We start from the raw sequence: 21,216 nt of genomic DNA, 5'->3' as shown, positions 1-21,216 counted from the left end.
ATTTTATAACCTTTTCTGAGAGATTCCAGATTGTGCCCTCTGCTTAAAGACTGTAGAGGCGACTAGTGTTCTCACGCAAGGTGGCCAAGGTGCGGGAGAGAGGCTGATCTTTGACCCTGGCAATCTCTCGAACCGTATGCAAGGCCAGACCTGGGTGGGCATACTGGCAGAGGCTTTTGGGAACCTGGAAGACATAAAGCATTCATAACATCACTGTGCCTTCTGTGCACAGCCATTAACATACAACTCCCTCCCTGGCCCTTCCCCAGCAAGGACCTCTTTGGGGCTGTCCTGTAGAGACCCCTTTACCTGCAGGTGCAGGAAGAGTCCTAGTCATGGGGGGCTCGGGGTGAGCAGGGTCCCACGCTTCCTTGGACTACCCTCTACAGGGTAGGGCTTTGCACTGCCTGGAAGAGAGTGGTTACCCTTCAGCTTCTCAGCCCCCTAGACTTTTGGTTCTGCAGAGCAACAGTGAGGAGACATCTACACAGCCCAGGGTGAGACCTGGAAGTCACTGGGGCTCTGGCCCTGCCAACCTTCTAAGGGTGACTGCCCACCTCCCCACCCTCTCTCCTCAGTAACTCAACTCAGCCTGAAGACACCCCTACCTGGCGAGGGAGGAAGTAGGGAGCATCAGTTTCCACAATGATTCTCTCCAGCGGGATCTGTTTCAGAGCTTCCCGGGCCTCCCAGGCGGAAGAGTACGTCAGGACTGCTGTGAAGCCCACAGACATGTTGGGAAAATGCTTCAAGAGGGGCTCGATGACTGGGTAGCTGCCAGTGAAGCAATGCCTGGAGGAGAGAACTCCAGATCAGGGATCACTCTCAGTCCCCTCTGCAGCAGCCCCCAAACTACTTCTAGACCTATTACCCCTAAATGAGTCCCACAAGAGGAAAAGACTGCATCCCAGAGAAGGACTCCATGGTAAATATAGACAAGAGCTAGCTGTCTCCAACACGTAAGACCCAAGACAACACTTAGTGAGTGACGCAGAACACTACACAGCCAATTGAAATGATCACAAAGAATATACAGCAAAAACACAGGGATAGGGTATACTTATCACATGAAAAGAAAAGCAGAATTTTAAAAGGTGGCCCTCTAATATAACAACTGTAGTATGTAAAAATTATGCATATGTAGTCAAATTAACTGGAAAGAAACAAATAATGAAAATATTGTGGAGTGGACTACAGGTGAATTTTCTTAGTGCAACATACAGTTGATCCTTGAACAATTTGAGAGGTGGGGGCACTGGCCTCCTGCATAGTCAAAAATCCGCACATAGCTTTTGACTCCCCCAAAACTTAACTACTATTAACTGACTGTTGACAGGAAGGCTTACCAATAACATAAAGAGATGATTAACACATGTGTTGTACGTTGTATATTAGACACTATTCTCACAATGAAGCAAGCTAGAGAAAATAAAATGTTTAGACAATCATAAGGAAAATACATTTATAGTTCTGTACATGTATTTATTGAAAAAAAAACCCTGCATATAAGTGGACCCACACAGTTCAAACACATGTTGTTAAAGGGTCAACTGTATATCATTAACCAATCTGGAAAAATTCAGGGCTTCCTCCAGCCATAACACCTCATTGGTCAGTCTTAGCCGTGTTCTACTTGCTACCATTAGATGAACTATAATGTCAGCCCAAAATGAAGCAAGGAAAACCCAACCAAACAGCCCAAAGGAGCCAAGTGACAGTGCCTCATTTCTGGTGTGTACACTGCCACAGTCAGGGATCAGAGGCTTCACCGCTCAGGCACCTTCAAGCAGCAGTATAGAGGCCTGCCATCCCCATCCCCCACTGCCATCAGACAAGTCCAACTTTGGGGTCTGGACTCTGTTTTTTCAGTGAACCCCTCTTACCCATCTTTCAGGAGCCAACTCAGGCATCATCTCCTGACCCCTTCTCACTGGGCTAAGCTAAACAGTCCCTGCTCTGGCTCCCACAGCACCTATGCCCACCTCAGCCCTAAACCCTATGTACACAGAAGCCACTAGCTGACCCATCCTTCTTCTGGCAGCTCCTCCAGGGTGTCCCCAGAACCAAACCAATGCCTGGTACATACACATGGTAGGAGTTCAGAAGGAGTTTACCAAACTGAACTTAAGAACCCCTAGATACTATTCAGATAAAACTCATCCTGGACTTTATTAATGCTAACTGGGAGGAAAGCAGCTTTCAAATTCAAAAGAGAAAAGAAAATGTCTTTTCAGGCACCCTGAAATGTCTTCTGCTAAGAAGCCATGGACCTCACAGCAGCCTCTACCAAGATCAACGGTCCTCATTTCTGAGAACTGAGACTCCATGTTAGCCTGCCACCCAGGAAGGGGATCACAAGAGCCCCTTCTTGCTCTTTAGTAATTAGAGTATTAGCTTGAACCATATGAAGATGCTGTTTTGTAAGCAAAAAACGTCTAATGTCAGAAATTTCACATGGTTCAACCTAACAATTATTTAGGAAACACACTATACAGAGACAGAATGTTATCATTGTTCTTGTCGAGTCTTCTTCCAACTAACGTCCTAGACAAAGGGAAGTGTTTCTTTTGCAGTTTCAGCCTTCTAACCTATGGATCTTGTAGTCAGAGGGCACAAACTTCTTCATAATGTCCAGCAGATCTTCATCAGCTTCTCGGCAGTGAATCACCAAGGGCTTCTTTAGAGAAACAGCCAGCTGCAGCTGTCTCTCAAATACCTGGGAGAAGACAAAGTAACACCTGCCAGTTAGTGGCACTTCAGAATTCTGTTACCTCTGGAACACCCAGTCCAATGGGTATCCCCACTACCTCCAATTATTTTATTTTTAAACTGTATAATGCATTAATAATAGCTAATGCTTACCAGGCACTTACTATAAAGCCAGGGAGTGCTCAGAGCACTTCAGATGTTTATAACCTGCAATCCTCACAGAATCCTGCAGTAGGTTCTGCTATTAGCCCATCATGCAGTCTAAGACATTGAGGCTCCAAGTGAAGGCAAGTAAAGTGCAGCTAGTAGGCTATAGAGCCAGGATTCAAATTCGAACCCAGGCAGTCCACAGTAACCATTATGCGACACTTATTTGGGGTTGTGGGCCCAGGGCAGGGATCAAGAACACAAAGTTCAAAGTTAATGTCCTTCACCTCGTTGTCCTCATCACTACTCCCAAGAGGTAATCAACTTCCAGACCTTTGCCTATGCAGAGCTGTGTGTGTTTCTCCAGCATAATGCCTGGCTCTAAGAAAGTGCCCAAATATTTTTTTGAAGGAACGAATACTATGCTTATTTTCTACAACTTGCTTTCTTTACTCAACCAAAATCAAACAGGCTAGGTCAATACCTACAGGTATGCTTCATTTTTTTAAAAAAACTCTAAGCACATTTACATCTTCAGTAGTAAGATACACATATTGTTAATAATTTAAATGAATGGGCCGGCCTGGTGGCGCACTCCGTAGAGTGCGGCGCTTGGGAGTGCGGGGGCGCTCCCGCCGAGGGTTCGGATCCCATATAGAGACCTGTCCACTCACTGGTTGAGTGCGGTACGGGCGCGACACCAAGGGTTGTGATCCCGTTGCCGGTCACAGTACGGGCGCGACACTGAGGGTTGCAATCCCGTTACAGGTCACGAAAAAAGACAAAAAGGAAAAAATAATAATAATAATAATTTAAATGAAAAAAGTATGGCTAGAACCTGTCCTTTCCTCTAAGACCAGGTTAAGAACAAAGAATAAAAGTATTAATTCATTATAAGCAAATTACTTCATTTTAAACTTAATGTTTTCATGAGAAGTTTTTTCAGTTGTGGAATTTAATTTATTTTTGCATGTGCAGCATCAAATAATGAGATGCTTTTGGTAATCTGAGTCAGATGATGTTCACTTGAGAATGACATGTACAATGCTTGTACTACTCAACAGTGACAATAAGCCAATACCAGTGCTGATGTAACTTTTGTTTAACCTGTGTTTTCAACTAAGAAAAAAAATGACCACAGACACTAAAGTCATGGAAGGCTTGGTAAGGGCTTTAAAGACCAGCTAGTTCCAGCACCTATAGGTGGCTGGATCCCCTCCTAGATGCATCTGCTAAGTGCTCATTTGCCCTCCTATGACCCCTACCGAGAGAGGAGGTTTTTAAAAGATTCCGGTTCCACCTTTTAATTCCTGCCCCTCAAAAATTATTCCTTAGAGTCGGTAAGCAAACTATTATAGCCTCAAGGTGGAATATTACACAGCTGTTAAAAAGCATATTTTTCAAAGTATAGTTAATGAAACAGGAAAATTTTCACAAGTGGAAAAATCATTCAAAACTTTTTTTTTAACTTCCTAATTTCTTTCTTTAAAAAAGCACATACATAAAACACGGTTCCTTGATTCTATGATAGGTGCTTGTAAAACAAGCCACCAATTGTCCCTTGCAACTTTCCAAAGAAGAATAACATTAAATTTACAATGTTTTGTAAAACATATCCAAATTTCAAAAATGTTCAGATGGAGGAAGAATTCATTAGAATGCAGAGTTTGTGGCTGAATTGGAGCTATCTACAGTGTTTGTCCTCACCAGGAACCCAGCTGAAGAACGGGAGTGAATAAAGTGCAGATAAGTTATTTACCCAGCATATTTACTCTCTTCCTCCTGCATAAACACGTGTTCCCAACTGATCCATTATTTCCAAGGATTCCAGAGTTGATCAGTGGCCCCAGGCACTGCTTGCATATTTATTACCTTAATAATAAATTCCACTCAAACATAAAGACAGATGTAGCCTGGGTGGGAAAAGACAGTCTATTCTCCTTGGCATCCCTCCCAGATACCGAGGGATTCTGGTAATCATATTGGCTGACATGTGCAACTTAAACACAAACTATCAAGACTCTAACTATCTAAACTCCAGACTCCTAACCCTTAGGAGTTAAACGGAGTTAGAGTTAACTGTAAACACACAGGTAAACAAGGAAAAAGTTAACAGTGGTCTGTTCTAGGTAGCAGTATAACAGCATTTTTTCCCAATTCTTTTGCTTTTCTCTATTTTCCAATTCTTCCAGAAAATGTTGGGTAAAGAAACCAAGCTTTCTCTTATAATGAGTCAGATGTGGCACCCTATCAGCTTGGCCAGATACAGTCCTTCCACAGGCTTTCCTTCTTCCCTTCACAAGATAAAGCATTCATCACACATCAAGAACTTGCTGACCACTCTGCTTTTAGGCAATGCCACTCAGTGCACACATCCAACTCATGCAGTTGCTAGTCACCACCATTTATACTGCTAGGGTACTGACTTTTAGATTTCTATCAAGAACACATCATCCACTTCCTCCATCCAGCCTAGAAGTCTAGTGTCTACAGAAATATTTTCTCATCTCTCTCCATGGGGATTTGCCCTCCCCTAGCTAGCAATTTACTTCCTCTGACTCATCATTTTCCAGTCTTCAGTCCCATCTCATCAAACCAGACAACATCTGCAAGACTGCATTTCTCACCCTGTGCTATCACTTCAAGTTGTTTGTTGTGCAGCATGCCCCATGTACCTTTATATGTGCATCTGAGGAAAAAGTTACTGTGAAACACTTAGCACATTTCCTGGTACCAAGAAGGCATTTAATAAACATCAGCTACACAATCAAACATAATACTCCCCTGAGTGTACATTTCTGAACTGTTCCACATCTGCCCCACACCATAGAAACCAGATGAGAAAAGAGAACATAAAATATTTGTCTCACTTTCCTAAAAATCTACTTTTCCTATGTGTTCAGATTTAGTTATTTTACTATTCTCTTCTGGCCAATAAAGTCCTGCCTCAAGCCAGATTTGAGACAGCTCCAAAGGGAAAGCTGCTGTGCCAAAGTCTGTGCAGGCTGGAATCCACACTCCCACTCCCCAAGGCCTGGAGCCTGTTGGCACACAGACCCAGACCTAGAAGGCTTCTGTGCAGCTACAGGAAGGCAGCACACATCTTCCAACCACAAATTCAACCTGGGAACCAGGAGAAGGATGGAGTGGGAGGGTCGTTCTCCTCGTCCTGCTCCTTCCAAATCAGAAATTTCCACTGAAATGCTGCAACACCCATACCAACCAGCCACCAAAAAAAAAAAAAAAAGAAAGAAAGAAATGCTGCAATGACTCTTAACCTGCCAAAGTGCCATGTTCAAAACACATTGGAAAGAAAATGCATTAAGATGGTTATAGTCATTATCTTTGGTTGAATAGGAAACTATCTTCTTTATATACATTTTTGGATTTCTCAAATACTCTGCAATGGGCATATTTAACTTTAAACTCTAAGTTTGTTGCTTCCCAGGAAGGAAAGAAAACCAATGTTGTGACACTGATATCAGCCAGAAGAAGTCACAAAGTACCTCTCCCCACTCTTACATCATAAAGCTGAAAGATAAGGTATAACTTGTGAAGCGTTTGACAAATGACATCAAGATGGTCTGCAGAGGGAGCAAGTGAATTTGGGGGAATCCTAAATTCTTTAGTTCCAAAAGCAGAGAAATCCTTACTGTTATGTTAAGAACTAAAACAAGAATCAAAACCATAAGCAGACTAAAGAGAGCCTCGTTACCTTGTGTTGCTCTGGGACAGGTGTGGTGCACTTGTAAGAATAATCCAAGCCCATTTCCCCAAATGCCACAGCTTTGGGGTGCCGTAAGGCTTGCAAGAGATTTCTTTCTTGGCTCTCATTGTAGTAACGTGCAAAATGAGGGTGACAGCCAAAGGCCCCCCAAACCAGATCCTCTTTCAACAGCTCCTCCCACAGGCAATCTGTCAGTGTCCGAGGATCACAGAAGTCAGAGATGCAGCCTTGAAATTCCTTAGGGAAGGAGCTGCTATAAATCTTTCTGAACTTGGAAAAGGTCCCTTTGAAAGACAGCTTGGAATAGAGCATGTCCAAGTGACAATGGGTATCAATGAAACCCTCCTCTAGGCTTGGCTCCCGGTGGCTCCTTCGCAGGGAGCTGGATGCTTGTCCTCCACAAGAACGTGGTGGTGTCTCTTCTTGGAATGTTCTTTTCCCCTTAACCTCTTCTTCCAAGCTTCTGGAGAAAAGAAATGAACGAGAATTCTGGGATCGGCCTTCCTCTGTGGCCTCTAGGTCTCTGGAGGTGTTTTGGGAGCTCACTGTAGAATTGGGGGAATAATCACTCAGGAGACTCCGGCTGCTCCTCCCAGCCTGGGCTGTGTCATTGCTGCTGCTGCTGCTGCTGCCCACGGAGGGGTAGCCAGAAGGCTTAGGGCTGCTGGTCCAATAGCTGGCGTAGTCACACCAAGGACTACTGTACAAATGAGGCGGGTACATGACATAGTCAGTGGTGAAGGAGGGTGGCTCTGGAACTGTTGAGGGTTTCAGCGAGACAGGCTCCTCCTGAGAGAATCTGACTGTGGAGACCTCATCCACATCAGACCAGTCACTTCCTGAAGAGGGGTGCTCTATCACCACCTCCCTACCTTTACGCTGCAGAAAAGAAACAACAGCGGGTTAGCCTTCCTAGGTGAAGACAACCATCCACAGGCAGTCATCAGCAGAACATAAACTGTGGCTTATTTTTCTAGCTATGGTAAAAGCTTTACATTGGCTCATTAGCTCTCCTTGTCACCTGGTTTTCTTATAATTTCCAGAACTTTCCAGAAGTGAGCCATGTTGCAGTACAGTTTATAGCGGTGAATAGTCATATCAGGTTCAGGGAATAAACCTGTGACCATGGTCTCATAATGTCACACCTAAAGGGGATGCTAAACACATACTCCCTTTCTTAATGATCCTCTTGAGAAAAACTTCTCTAGAACACACTCTGTACTGGGGATCTTAGAGTAAAGCAGTGCCCAGCTTCTCTTCTCTAACATCTCCAATATATTCAAAACAAAACTACAACAGTTGTGGTGGTTTTAAAATGTGTCCTCAAATTATTTGACACTACTCCCCATTGAGGTGAGGTCTATGACATCTCCTCTTGAATCTGGACCAACCTAGTGACTCACTTATAGACAACAGAATGCAGCAGAAGAGAAACTGTATTACTTCCTAGAGTAGGTCAGAACAGCCTTGTAGCTTCCACATGATTCTCTTGCTCACTCAGGGAAAGCCAGGAGCCATTTAAGAAGTCAGACTGCCCTAAGAGCACCTTGCTGGAGAGGTCCCGTGCAGGTGCATAGGTCTAAAACCTGGCTGAGCTCCCAGACAGCCAGCATCAACTGGCTGTCACGTGAGTGAGCACCTTGATGTCCAGCCCAGTCAAGCTTTCAGCCCTCATCAATATCTGAGTAGAACTACGTAAGACACCCACCCCAAGTGAGAACTGCCCAGTCTAGACCTTCATGAATTCCTAACTCACAAAATTGAGAGCAAAATAAAGTTATTTTAAGCCAGTAACTAGCAATAGTAACCAGAATAACCATACTTTGCATTCAATCAAGTTAGCCCTGCTAGAACGTAAGCACCACAAGAGCAGGAATTTTTTTTTTTCTGTTGATGTCTCCCGAACATCTACAACAGTGTGTCTGGCACATAGTAAGTGCTCTCAAATATTTGTTGAATTTGTAGAATAAATGGTGCAATGGTTCCTGAATCTAGCTTCACATCATCACCAACTGGGGAGTGCTTCAAAAACAGATTTTTAAGGCCCATTCCACACTGAGATATGGTGATTTAATAGGTCCAGAGTGAGGCCAAGGAATCTTTATTTAATTCTCCATGTAATTTTGATGCAGACCAGGTTTGAGAAATACAGTAAGCACATGGATATCAATTCATGCTAAAAAAAAAAAAAAAAAAACTTGGGGCCAGCCCGGTGGCGCACTGGAGAGTATGCTGCTTAGGAGCCCGGCAGCGCTCCCGCTGAGGGTTCGGATCCCATGTGGAGACCGGTTCCCGCTCTCTGGCTGAACGCGGTGCGGGTGCAACACCGAGGGTTGTGATCCCGTTACCGGTCAGTAAAAAAAAGACAAAAAAAGGAAAAAAAAAAAAAAAAAAAAACTTGGGGCCAGCCCGGTGGCGCACTGGAGAGTATGCTGCTTAGGAGCCCGGCAGCGCTCCCGCTGAGGGTTCGGATCCCATGTGGAGACCGGTTCCCGCTCTCTGGCTGAACGCGGTGCGGGTGCAACACCGAGGGTTGTGATCCCGTTACCGGTCAGTAAAAAAAAGACAAAAAAAGGAAAAAAAAAAAAAAAAAAAAACTTGGGGCCAGCCCGGTGGCGCACTGGAGAGTATGCTGCTTAGGAGCCCGGCAGCGCTCCCGCTGAGGGTTCGGATCCCATGTGGAGACCGGTTCCCGCTCTCTGGCTGAACGCGGTGCGGGTGCAACACCGAGGGTTGTGATCCCGTTACCGGTCAGTAAAAAAAAGACAAAAAAAGGAAAAAAAAAAAAACAAAAAAAACTTTTAAGTTCCATTGTTTCTTCTTATTGACAAAGCCATCTACATCTACCAGTGCCAAATGGCTTGAGCAAGAGGCCTACCAAGTTCTTTTCTTAATAATACTTTAATAAGCAAATATAATTCACAAATAAAATTTAAGAATTCACTATGAAAGAGCATTATGGATAAACTGATTACCTCCTTAAAATGGAACAAACATTTGTTTGTTGTCTATACTAATTCTCCTTATCTCTATCTACACTTCAAAAAGAAATAAATATTGGTAAGAAAAATTTAAGTGAATTATAAATTTCCCATTTTACACTTTCCTGCTTTAGATTTCTTCCTGCTGCTGCTTTCTTAACAGAAATATCCAAACAAGAATCTTTTCAGGATAGCCAGCTGACTCGGTGAGAATGCAGTGTTGATAACACCAAGGTCAAGGGGTAGGATCCCCATACCAGCCAGCCACCAAAATAAATAAATAATAAATAAAATGTAATCTGAACTCCTGAAGCTGGGTGATGGGTACTTGGCAATTTGTTTCACTACTCTGTTTAGTTAATTAAAGTTTGAAATTTCCCACAAAAACTTTTTTAAAATGTATCAGTAAGGGAGAACAACCTTCCAAAAACTATCATGCTTATAATGGAAAATTTCCATCAACCCAGACAATAAAAATCTGTAGTCTTGCCTGAACTCAAAAAGCTTTTATTTCCTGCTGAATTTTCCAGTGAGACAAACTGGAATCGTCACTCTGCTTCTGTATACATGCTCCTGAGAGATAAAGCATTTCTCATACACATGAACACAGGACTAACATCTTTGCAATCCAGCTCTTCAAGACACATTTTACCTTTTTTCAACAAAAGTTAATCCGATTAGAATGACCAAAAATGCCCACATATAAGGTAAAGTTTTCTCCCAAAAAACTATCTCTCAGAAAAGAAGGCATCACTTTATATTCAAATCCTTACAAAGTCTCTTTGTTTGAGGGAAACAAATGACTCCAAACAGACCTCATTGAAGCTAATTTTGGATGCTTATAAAGGTTCCCTAAACTCACTTTTTTAAAAAGGGGAGAGGGAGACAAAGAAATATAACAGATTTAATCATTACTCCTGAGGGTATGACCTCACAGTTCTAAGTGTTGGATATCATTTCTTTTTTTTTTTTTTTGTTTTTTGTTTTGTCTTTTTTCCCGTGTCCAGCAACGGATCGCAACCCTCAGCGTTGCCCCCGTACCGGACCGGGGACCGGCAACGGGATTGCAACCCTCGGTGTCGCTCCCGCGCCTCGCTCAGCCAGTGAGCGGGAACCGGTCATCTGTACGTGGGATACGAACCCTCGGGCGGGAGCGTCGCCGCGCTTCCCAAGCGGTGCACTATCCAGTGCACCACCGGGCCGGCCCCTTGGATATCATTTCTAACAAACCTTTTTTTTTTTTTTTGTCTTTTTCGTGACCGGTTAGGGGATCACAACTCTTGGCTTGGTGTCGCCCGCACCGCGCTCAACCAGTGAGCGCACCAGCCATACCTATATAGGATCCGAACCCGTGGCGGGAGCACCGCTGCGCTCCCAAGCGTTGCACTCTCCCGCATGCGCCACGGAGCCGGCCCTCTAACAAACCTTTTAAGGATCACTTTTTCGTTTTGTTGTTTTTCTTATGATCACTTTATTTCTTTAAAAGATGACCAGTAAGGGGATCTTAACCCTTGACTTGGTGTTGTCAGCACCACACTCTCCCAAGTGAGCTAACTGGCCCTCCCTATATAGAGATCCGAACCCGTGGCCTTGGTGTTATCAGTACTACACTCTTCCAAGTGAGCCATAGGCTGGCCCTTCTTAAGATCACTTTTAAAAAACAATATGATTAAAGATACACTGGAAGAATACTCAAACTACTAACAGTGGTTATCCAGGTGGAGCAAAAGAACAAAACAGAACTGAGTTAGAAAACTACTTTTCACTAAATACCTTCTACTTTTGAACCATGGGAATATATCTACTCAAACAGTAACCTAAAAAATAATTAAAGGTGGTCACATTGTGGCAATCCAAAAACACACCTTCAGGAAAAATGAAAAGCAGACTGCTTGAATGTGGTATAAAGGGCTATTTGCAACTTGTAATAAAATTTCCCAAAAGAGCATCACACATGCATTCAAAAAGTGCTACATCTCATCAGCAAAATCTCAGCTGCAGGAAATTCTAAGGGCTAGTCAGTGAGCTCAGTTGGTTAGAGCATAGTGTTAAGGTCAAGGATCAAGGGTTCAGATCCGCATACAGGCCAACAGCAAAAAACACCAGGGTCAAGGGTCAAGGGTTCAGATCTCCATACAGCCAACAGCAAAAAAAAAAAGGAAATTCTACAAGACAAATGACCTTGTTTTTTTGCTTGTTTGTTTAACAAATAAATTACAACATTTTAAGGTGGGAGAGGGGTAGGTTGAGAAGGAAGGATCTACAGAGACTAAGACACATGACATGACATATTTAGACTCTGCCACGTAATGCTTCTGAATTGGATCCTGTTTTAAAGAAGCTAAAACAATCATAAAACAAACAGGGAAATCAATCACTAACTGGATAGTTGATGATATCAAGGAAAGAGTGTGTGTGTGCGTGTATATATGTGTGTGATATAAAATTGTGATTATGTTTTTTTGTTTTGGGGTTTTTTGAAAAAGATCCTGTATCTTTTAGAGACACACACTGAAATATTTACAGATAAAATAACATGGTAGCTAGGATTTGCTTCAAAATAATTCGTAGAGAGAAAAGGTATGTAGAGATAAAACGACACTTGCAGTGAGTTAATTGATGAAGATGAGTGATGGGTATGTAGGTGTATTTCATAAGTCTTTTAAATTTTCCAAAATAAAAAGTTAAAAGAAGATAATAAAAGTTACAATTCTAACTCAGGTGGAAGGGTAGATGATGTCCTCTGACTGCTCCCCAAACTTCCCTAGCATCCAGGAATATTTATTGAAAAATACCAACTTCCAGGACTCTCCTGAGACCTCCTAAGTTAAATTCTCTCATTCAGGGGAGTTCAGGAAATCACATTAAATGACTCAAAAAGTAACTCTAGAACGGGGAAGAAATGGCATTCGTGCAACAAGAGCAGGACCCTGCCAGACAAGACGGTGGCTGAAGAAAGAAGCAGTGACACTCCTTGAAAACAAAACTGTCATTGTTGATATAAGATCCAAATGCATGCACTGAGTAGCAGAATGAACACTGCTGAAGAGTTAATCAGGTGTCATAGAAAAAAGGTCTTATCTATAATTGTGACAACAAACTATACAGCTATAAAGCAGAAAGGAACAAAAAAAAAAAAGTAACTCTAGTGACAACAAAGGCACATATCAAAGATGGGAAAAGGTTTAACAAAATTAATGAAATATTTGAGTAGGAAAAAAAGTCAGAGTAGGGAAAAGCAATGTCAAATATGCACACAACTAGAAATACATAAACAGATTTATGATTATGTCATCTAAATCCTCGAAAGGTCAAGTTGGCCAAGAAAAGGGTTTTAGATTTTCTTTTTGGGAAAAATGCGTGGCTGCCCAGACTCAAGACTGCCTTAGGTTCAAGCCCATTTGATAAAATTTAAAGTTACATTTACTGAGAGCCTATTACATACCAGGCACTGGGCAAAGTGTTTTCATACATTAATTCAGGATTTGGCAAACTGTGGCCCACAAGCCAAATCCAATACACTGCCTGTTGGTATAAAAGATTCACTGGAACACAGTCAGGCCCATTCATATATATAATGTCTATTACTGCTTTCATGTAGAGTTGAACAGGTGCTGCAACAGAAGCTGTATAGCCTACAAAATCTAATTACTTACTATCTGGCCCTTTACAGAAAAAGTTAGCCAACTCCTGTGTTAGTTTTTCAAATGTTATTCGGTTAAAAAACTATCATTTTTCACACAGGGGAAGAAATTGGGGCTCAAAGAGGGCTCAAAGTAACTCTCACAAGTTCACAATTTAGGTGTCTGGGCCAGGATTTGAACCCAAATGGTCTGATCCCAACACTCATGTGCTTATCTACCATATTGTGCTGCCTCCTAATATACATGTAACAGAGACAACCTAAATGTCCAGTCTTACAAACAGGAGTTTGGGTATAACTTTGGAAAGGCCATGTATACAATGGAATTCTAGGCAGCCAAAGACGATGATCTACATTAGACACAAAACATAGCCACTATATCAAGTGGGAAAATTAGGTTACAAAACCCACTTTAGGGCCGGCCTGTGGCTCACTTGGGAGAGTGTGGTGCTGATAACACCAAGGCCACAGGTTCAGATCCCTACATAGGGATGGCTGGTTAGCTCACTTGGGAGAGCATGGTGCTAACAACACCAAGTCAAGGGTTAAGATCCCCTTACCAGTCATGTTTTTTAAAAAAAACAAAAAAAACCCCCACTTTATGTGGGATTTCCAGTTATATATAGTATGTGTGGTTTTTGTCCTTCCCACCCAAAAACTCTTCTAAATTACAGGAAATGGATTTGAAAAGGCATAAACCTACAAGGAGAAAGCATATAGAATAAACAGCAAAGCAAATTAGGTACAAATTGGATGCTAGAAAGCAAACAGATGAATGATATCAGCTAAGCAGATCATAGATGACCAAAACCTAAGCCTGCAGTAAGAAAAATCCAGAAACAGACTGTGGGACTCCAGAAAAACTCAGGAATTAAAGGTACCAGGCCTCTCAAAATGAAGGTGAAGTTGGCAGTGAAGAGAATTAGTTGAAGTCTGTGACATTAAGAGTCCTAGATCCCTGCTCCCACCTTGTGTAAATAGGTATGCTCTTTCCCCACCCAGCAAAAGAAAAGGGCCCATGCTTGGAAAAGTTGACCCAAGGGGACTAATGAATAATCAGGGACAACAAACATAGTCAAGGGTGAGGTACCATCACATATTGGACAGTGAAAATCCAGGCACCTCCCTCAGCCTTACTCCCAGAACACTAGCAGCTAGGTGAGTATGCCTCCTCCAGAGAGGAGATTTTTCCCAGGGAAAACTGAGCAGCCCCTGAGGATCAAGCTACAGATTCAGTTGGGGAATCCACAAAATTACCTGAAGACATCGCTCTACGCTGAAGCCAACCAATTGATAAGCCTGTCCATGCATACACAACTTTCATTCAGATTTTTAGTGCTTCATCTTTAAATATGATTGGATAGCCAAGATCTGAGGAAAGCCCTACCGTAAAAGATAGAAACCAAAATATTTAGGAAAAAGGAAAAAAAAAAAATAGAGGAAAAGAACTACAGAAAGCAGAATAAAACTTCAAAACAAAACTAAATTAATATTCTCAGAGACAAGAGAGGTATAGCAACCTCAAAACAGGAGGTTCTAAGAAAGGAATACTCGAAAAACCAAAAGTGTACTCTTAGAAATTTTGTCAAAATGAAAAAAGTATGCGTCATCATCATATATACTCTCCTTAATAATTTGTAAAGAAAGCAGAGATGAGAAGAAACAAACAAAAAAGGAACCCTAAGGAAACAAAAGAACACAAGAACAGAAAACAGGAAAAAAAAAAAAAACCTTTAAAGAGCAAAATCAAGGGCCGGCCCCGTGGCTCACTCGGGAGAGTATGGCGCTGGTAGCACCGAGGCCACAGGTAGGGATGGCCAGCGCACTCACTGGCTGAGCGTGGTGCGGATGACAACAAGCCAAGGGTTACGATCCCCTTACTGGTCAAAAAAAAAGAGCAAAATCAAGCAATTACAACCATGAAACAATGAAACAAGGACAGAAGGCTATAAAAGAGAGAAACATTTAAAGAACAAGGAAATTTTTGGAAATTAAAAATTTTAGTAGACATAAAAAATTCAACAGAAATATTAGAAGAGAAAGTTGAAGAAATCTTCCAGAAAATTTTTTAAAAAGATATACTGAAGAGAAAAGAAAATTAGAATATCCGCCCAAGAGATCAAGCACAAAACTAAAAGGCATTCCAGAAAAGAAGGAAAAAAAGAAATTATCAAGAAAATTTCCCAGAACTTTTCTGGGCTAAGGATGCATTGAACAAATTCATCTTATTTTACTCCTTCCTGAAACGCCACTAAAGCTAGGGTAAAGAATCTAAAAAACAAAACAAAACAAACACACACAACCAAAACACATGAACAGGAAGAGCAACAGGTTACAGGAAGAACAAGAGGTTACAGCAATCACACTGCAGAAGCTGGAAAGCAGAAGGCCCAGCTATAACTAATTGGTAACTAATTGGCAGAACGTGAGAAAACTGACACTTAAGCCCCAGTTGCATTTGCAGTTCAGAACCCTCAGGGAGTTAAAGGGGAAGGTTAAAATGAGGAGGACTGGGTGAAAGCTGGTTAAGAATCAGATCTCTAGATTCCCACCCCATGCTCACAAAAGACAAGTTGCTTGAAAAGAGTATAACAGAGGGTCTCTAGAATAAGGCCCAGGCAAGGTCAATTGAGGGCATTGGTAGTGTGCAAAAAGGAGGATTCAGTGAATGCTGAGCTGAGACCTCCCACCCAGCTCCCAGACACCTTTGGTCCTAAGCTGGAGGCTAGAAAACACTTCTCTGGGGAATATGACCAGCCCTAGAGGAAAGGCCTAAAAACAATAACATGGTGGGGGGAAGGGATATGCTCTTCAACAAATGACCCACCCAGATCATCGAAAAGTGAAGCTCAAAGTCTACATACTCATAGCTTCCAAATACTATTTTTTTTTAATTTTTTTTTTTGGCTGCTGGCCTATACGAACCCTTGATGTTGGTGTTATCAACACTATGCTCTACCAAGTGAGCTAACCAGCCAGCCACCAAAAAGCTTTTTAATCCTCCCACTCTTAATCATAAACAGAAAACCAAAGACTACCAGACATATGAAAAAAGCTGTAACATGGAAGAAAGAGATCAAAACAAACAGAAAGAACTAAAACAAACAAACGGACTACCATTAATTCCCTAAAAGAGATGACAGAAGATGAAACAAGAATAGGGATGTTATAAAAAATATATATATATATAAAACAAAAGAACTGTTAGATAATAAAAACATGACAGCAGAAAAGTAAAACAAAATAAACAGCAGGGTTGGAAGATAAAGATAAGGAAATCTCCTACAAAGTAAGCAATAAATTGGATAGAAAATAAGAGGAAGGTAATAAAATTACAGGACCAGCCTTGGAAATCCAATATCCAAATAATAGAAGCTACAGAAAGAGTGAAAAAAGAAAAATACGTGAAGCATCAGCAAAGTAATTCAAAGAAATTTCCCCACAATTAAAACACATGGGTTTCTAGAACGAAAGGGAATATCTAACACTCAGCAAAGTGGATAACAACATCATGAGATTTCAGATCCCTGAAATCAAAAGAGATCTTCAAGATTCCAAGGAAGGAAAGAAAAAAAAAAATAAATGCAAACAATCTTATACCAAGGTTCAGGAATCATTACAGCTTCAGACATCTCAACCAAACCTGAAGTTAAAAGACAGATGGGCAATGCCTTCGAAATCCCACAGGAAAATAATTCCCAACCTGGGATTCCAAAACCAGCAGTAGGGTAAATGCTGGACATAACACTATTTCCCCCTCCCTGTGAATATCAGAGTTCTCCCTCCCTCGGAGAGACTACCCCAGCCAAGGTAGTTATCCAAGGAAAGGCATGTCCTCTCTAAGACAAACAGAGTGGGAGGGAGCAGGGACCCTAAGTAAACGAACACACACTCTGGCACCAGGACAGTAGCAGTAGGTTTACATATCTACTCAGCCAGATCTCCCACACATTCTGAGTAATGTGAGCTGGGTGAGGGTCTGCACATAGCCTGAAAATGATTTACACCCCTACTCTGATCTGTTCACTGTATAACTGTTGTATTTACCCCGTGGCAGTCCAGACTTTCAGACTGATTGGCCACTGTCAGTGACTCTCATAAGTTTAATAAACCAATGTCTCTACCCACTGGGCCAGCGGGTGAGTTCTTTGCAATAGGCAAACACTACGTGAGTGCCCTCTCAGATTTGGGGCTCCCACGTTACCCCAGCCAAACCTGTAATCAAGGTTGAAGGTAAAATAAAGTCAATCTCAGAAATACAAGCTTTCCAAAAACTAACTCCTAAGCACCCTTTCTCAAGAAGCTACTAGAATTAGTATTCCACCAAAATGTGAGAGTAACCCAAAAAAGAACATGGGAAGACACAGAATATAGCGGATAGAAGACACAATTAAGGAGAGACATAAAAGGGGATTCCAGAAAGCCAGCTGTCTATCAGCTGGCCTAAGAGCAAGCAGTCCAGACCAGAGCAACACAACAGAGGGCTTTAAGTACACCTCTAAGAAAAGGGAACATATTACTTATTTTGACAATATTAAGAAGAATTTTATGGCTCTAGCAATTTAAAGATGAATTAGTGACAGGTACGGAGAAAACTAAAGCTAAAAACAAAGTAATGATGAACTTCAAGGAAAATAATATTTTATGAGAGAGGAAATGTAATCAGAGTATACTATGTGACTCAGCTATGAACAGGGTAATAATAAACCTGAATCAGATCCAACCCCAAAGTGTGTTAAAACGACATAGGGAGGCTGCAGAAAGGGGAAATCAATGTGTTTGTGGGTGTGGGTGCTACTAAGGAGTGTGGAGAACCAAATTCTCCCCTTCTGAGCAGGAAGTCCACAGATGTCTACAATGCAAAAGCCAATGAACAGTACAAAACTACTTAGAAATATGAGTAAGTACTAGAACAAAGAGCTAAAAGAGATCAGAGGGGCTGCCTCTGAGGAGTAGTAGTAAAGGAGGGGCAGAGGAATGTTGCCTCCTCCCCTCCCCCAATTATAAGCTAAGTTAAAAATTGCTAGTTTCCCTCCAATATCATTCTTCCCTTCTTCTATAGCAATAGAAGTTTATCTGGGTGTAAGTGTGCCCACGTGAAGGTTAATTTTGCAGGCTCCCTTGCAGCAAGGTGTTAGCCAGGTTTCTAGACTCGTCAATAGGTGTGAGCAGATACCATGTGCACAACTTCCGAGTCAAGCTCTTAAGAGGGAGGGAATGTACTTTCCTCTTCTCTTCTCGCCTTCCTACTGGCTGGAATGCCAACGTGATGAACTGAGTCCTACACAGTAGCCATTTCAGACCAAAAGGTGGACACTGTGTTGAGGGGCAGCAGAGCATCAACACAAAAGGCACCAGGATCTTTGACACTGAGGTGCCATCATTCTTAAGCCCAATTCTATTTTGTTTAAACCACTATTACTTTGGCCGTTGTTACAGTAGCCAAACTCATATCCTAACAAATATATGAATCCTTAAAAAAAAAAAAGCACTGAACTGAGGTTTATCAATAACTCTGAAAGGTATGCTAGAAGAGAACCATTAATTAGTTTCCTGGAGTCCTGGTTAAGTTTAACAGGACTTAGGATCAAACTAAAAAGAGCAAATACACTTAATCAAGAGAATTAAAAACCCAGATGCCTGGTGTGAGCTTCTACTCACCTTTTGGATTTCTAAATCAGAATCAGAGTCATCTAAAAACTCTAGGGGTGGAGGGCATTTGTCGATGACTGTCCTTCGGTCACCAAGTGGCTCCTTGCTGGGTTTCTCTTGAGGATCTATAATCACTCTCCTGTTGCAGAAGCTGCTCCTTTCTAGCACAGTCTTTTCCTCCTCCACTCTGACCTCTGGGGCTGATTCTTTCTGAGGAGTGGTGACCATGACACTCCTGGCTGGTTCTTGTCCACGGGTAGGATGCTCTCCTGAGCTTGGTTTTGCCCTAGTGGCAGCCTCTCCCTTCCTTTTTGGCATCGATTTCCCCAGGATGCCCTGGATAGCCTTCAGGTAGATCATTGTGGAGCCTTGGTCTCGAAGTCTATCCCTCCTCCTTTTCTGGACCATGTTTGGTTCCTCTATCGCATCGTTCTGACCTTCAGCTTCAGCTGCAAATTCAGAATTCGTGGAGTTACGAGAACTATCTTTGCAATCAACCTGGAAGAATAAACAGAGATTTTGAAAGGGCTGTCCCAAAGGAAATTTCGTACATGAAGCACTTGGCAAATTATATATCAGTGATGGTTCTACCAGTCAAAGGAAAAGTACTTGTGGCTAAGGCAAAGATTCTCTCCAGGTGGCAGTTTTCACCTCAACCCACTGAGAAGTGCCTATGTAAACGGGACTAAATTGCTGCCATCTCTTATTATTCACCTTCTCATGCTCATCAGATGATATCCTCTTACTGTGTAGGAAGGAATGAGCTGGGATTAACAGTCTAATTATACTAGACTGCAAGCTCCTGGAAGGCAAGGACTACAACACACTTCAGAACACAGCTGGGCAAAGTAAAAACTCACAATTTTCCCACTGGAAGGATCCCTAGAAACCAGCTAGCCCAATCCCACATCTAAGAGTTAAGGAAATCTAAGGACCCAGAGAGGAGAAGGGCTGGTCCAAGAAACTCCAGTCTCCCAAATGAACTCCAATCTCCTGAGTCCTAAGTGAGTATTCTTCCCACCATACCCCAAGCTTCCCTAAAATACTCTGCAAACTCCTTCCCTCAAATCACAACCTTGGTGTTAGAAGGTGTCTCAATCTCCCAAAGACAGTACCAGGGTTAATCAAGAGACTCTACCCCCTGACCCCGAACCTTCTCAGAGACAGATGTGCAGTCTCAGCCCCCTTCTTTTCCCCTCCGCACTCACTCACTCCAGGAGTCCACAGGGGAAATGCTAGACTATTTGTCTGCAGTATTAAATTGCTATGAAACTCAGATCCAGTCTAATCCCAGCCTGGTGTAAGAACACTCCATAAATCTACCCAGAGAACCATTCCATCAGTGGCACACCAATCCTCCCCAGCTGTGACCTGGATTTGCCATTATCCCAAGGCATTCTGCACCCACTACAATTTGCACTTCTAATTCATTTATATTAAATTCTTCTCTCAAGTAAATATTCAGGGAAAGGAACTCTACACCCAGCTTCTTAATCCTTTTCTCTACTGAGGAAAAGTGGAGCCTACGCCAAGGGATGTCCATAAACAGACATACACTATAATACACAATGCAGCTTTTAAAAAGAATGAAGCTACTCTGATGTCCATGCTACACAGTAAGAGTAAAAAACAAGTAGCAAATTAAAGCAAAAAAGGTTTTAAATGTATATATTTGCAAACAAAGTCTGGAAAGATAAACTATTTATAATGGATATCTTTGGGGCATGAAGGGAAGAGGCTTAGGCTCTTATACTAAAAGCTTCTTGCGGGCCGGCCCGGTGGCGCACTGCTACAGTGCGCTGCTTGGGAGCGCGGCGGCGCTCCCGCCGAGGGTTCGGATCCCACATACAGACCGGTTCCCGCTCACTGGCTGAGCGAGGTGTGGATGCGGCACTGAGGGTTGCGATCCCGTTGCCGGTCCCGGTCCGGTACGGGCGCAACACTGAGGGTTGCGATCCGTTGCCGGACACGAAAAAAAGACAAAAAAAAAAAAAGTCATCTCCTATGAATGAAAATAAATCCAAAAAGGTGAATGCATGTTTTATTAGCTATTCTCATGCCTTTCATTGGTCAATAACTATATCAACCAGGGTATCATACATCAATCTACTTCATAATTTCACTCAAATGGAGTTGTTTTTTTAAAAAAAAAAAAAAAAAAACCTGGGAAAACTTGAGCTTTTAATTTTTGGGGGTGGTGATGGTGCTAGTTGTGGGCGATGGATTCCTATTTCTTCCCCTTAAAATCCACTTCACTTTAAGGATTTAAAAATAAATTTCTATAATAAGTATAAGTACCAAATGTGGCTTCATTTAATGTAATTTCATGATTTCTCAAGAACCCCAGATTCAAAAAA

At 42.1% G+C, this 21,216-nt stretch overlaps 1 protein-coding gene across 3 annotated transcripts in view; it reads right to left on the bottom strand.

The window, feature by feature from the left end:
- Positions 1-21,216, bottom strand: part of TATDN2 (TatD DNase domain containing 2) — a 29,942-nt gene that overhangs the window by 2,098 nt on the left and 6,628 nt on the right. For 2 of the 3 annotated variants that reach the window (XR_551737.1, XM_008589254.1), the window contains exons 3-7: positions 18,869-19,357; positions 6,572-7,462; positions 2,589-2,716; positions 609-792; positions 11-184 (exon numbers count right to left, since the gene is read on the bottom strand). Coding sequence is in view for 1 of the 3 variants with exons in the window: in XM_008589254.1 (XP_008587476.1) it covers positions 44-184; positions 609-792; positions 2,589-2,716; positions 6,572-7,462; positions 18,869-19,357 (1,833 nt within the window). In the remaining 2 variants the exon portion in view is untranslated. Of the gene's footprint in view, positions 1-10; positions 185-309; positions 408-608; positions 793-2,588; positions 2,717-6,571; positions 7,463-18,868; positions 19,358-21,216 lie in introns of those variants that run through there. The other variant, XR_551738.1, reaches the window with a different exon arrangement.

Source organism: Galeopterus variegatus, unplaced genomic scaffold (genome assembly GCF_000696425.1).
Source record: "Galeopterus variegatus unplaced genomic scaffold, G_variegatus-3.0.2 Scaffold5329, whole genome shotgun sequence".
NCBI lineage: Eukaryota > Metazoa > Chordata > Mammalia > Dermoptera > Cynocephalidae > Galeopterus > Galeopterus variegatus.
This window is presented reverse-complemented; position numbering and strand designations above follow the sequence as displayed.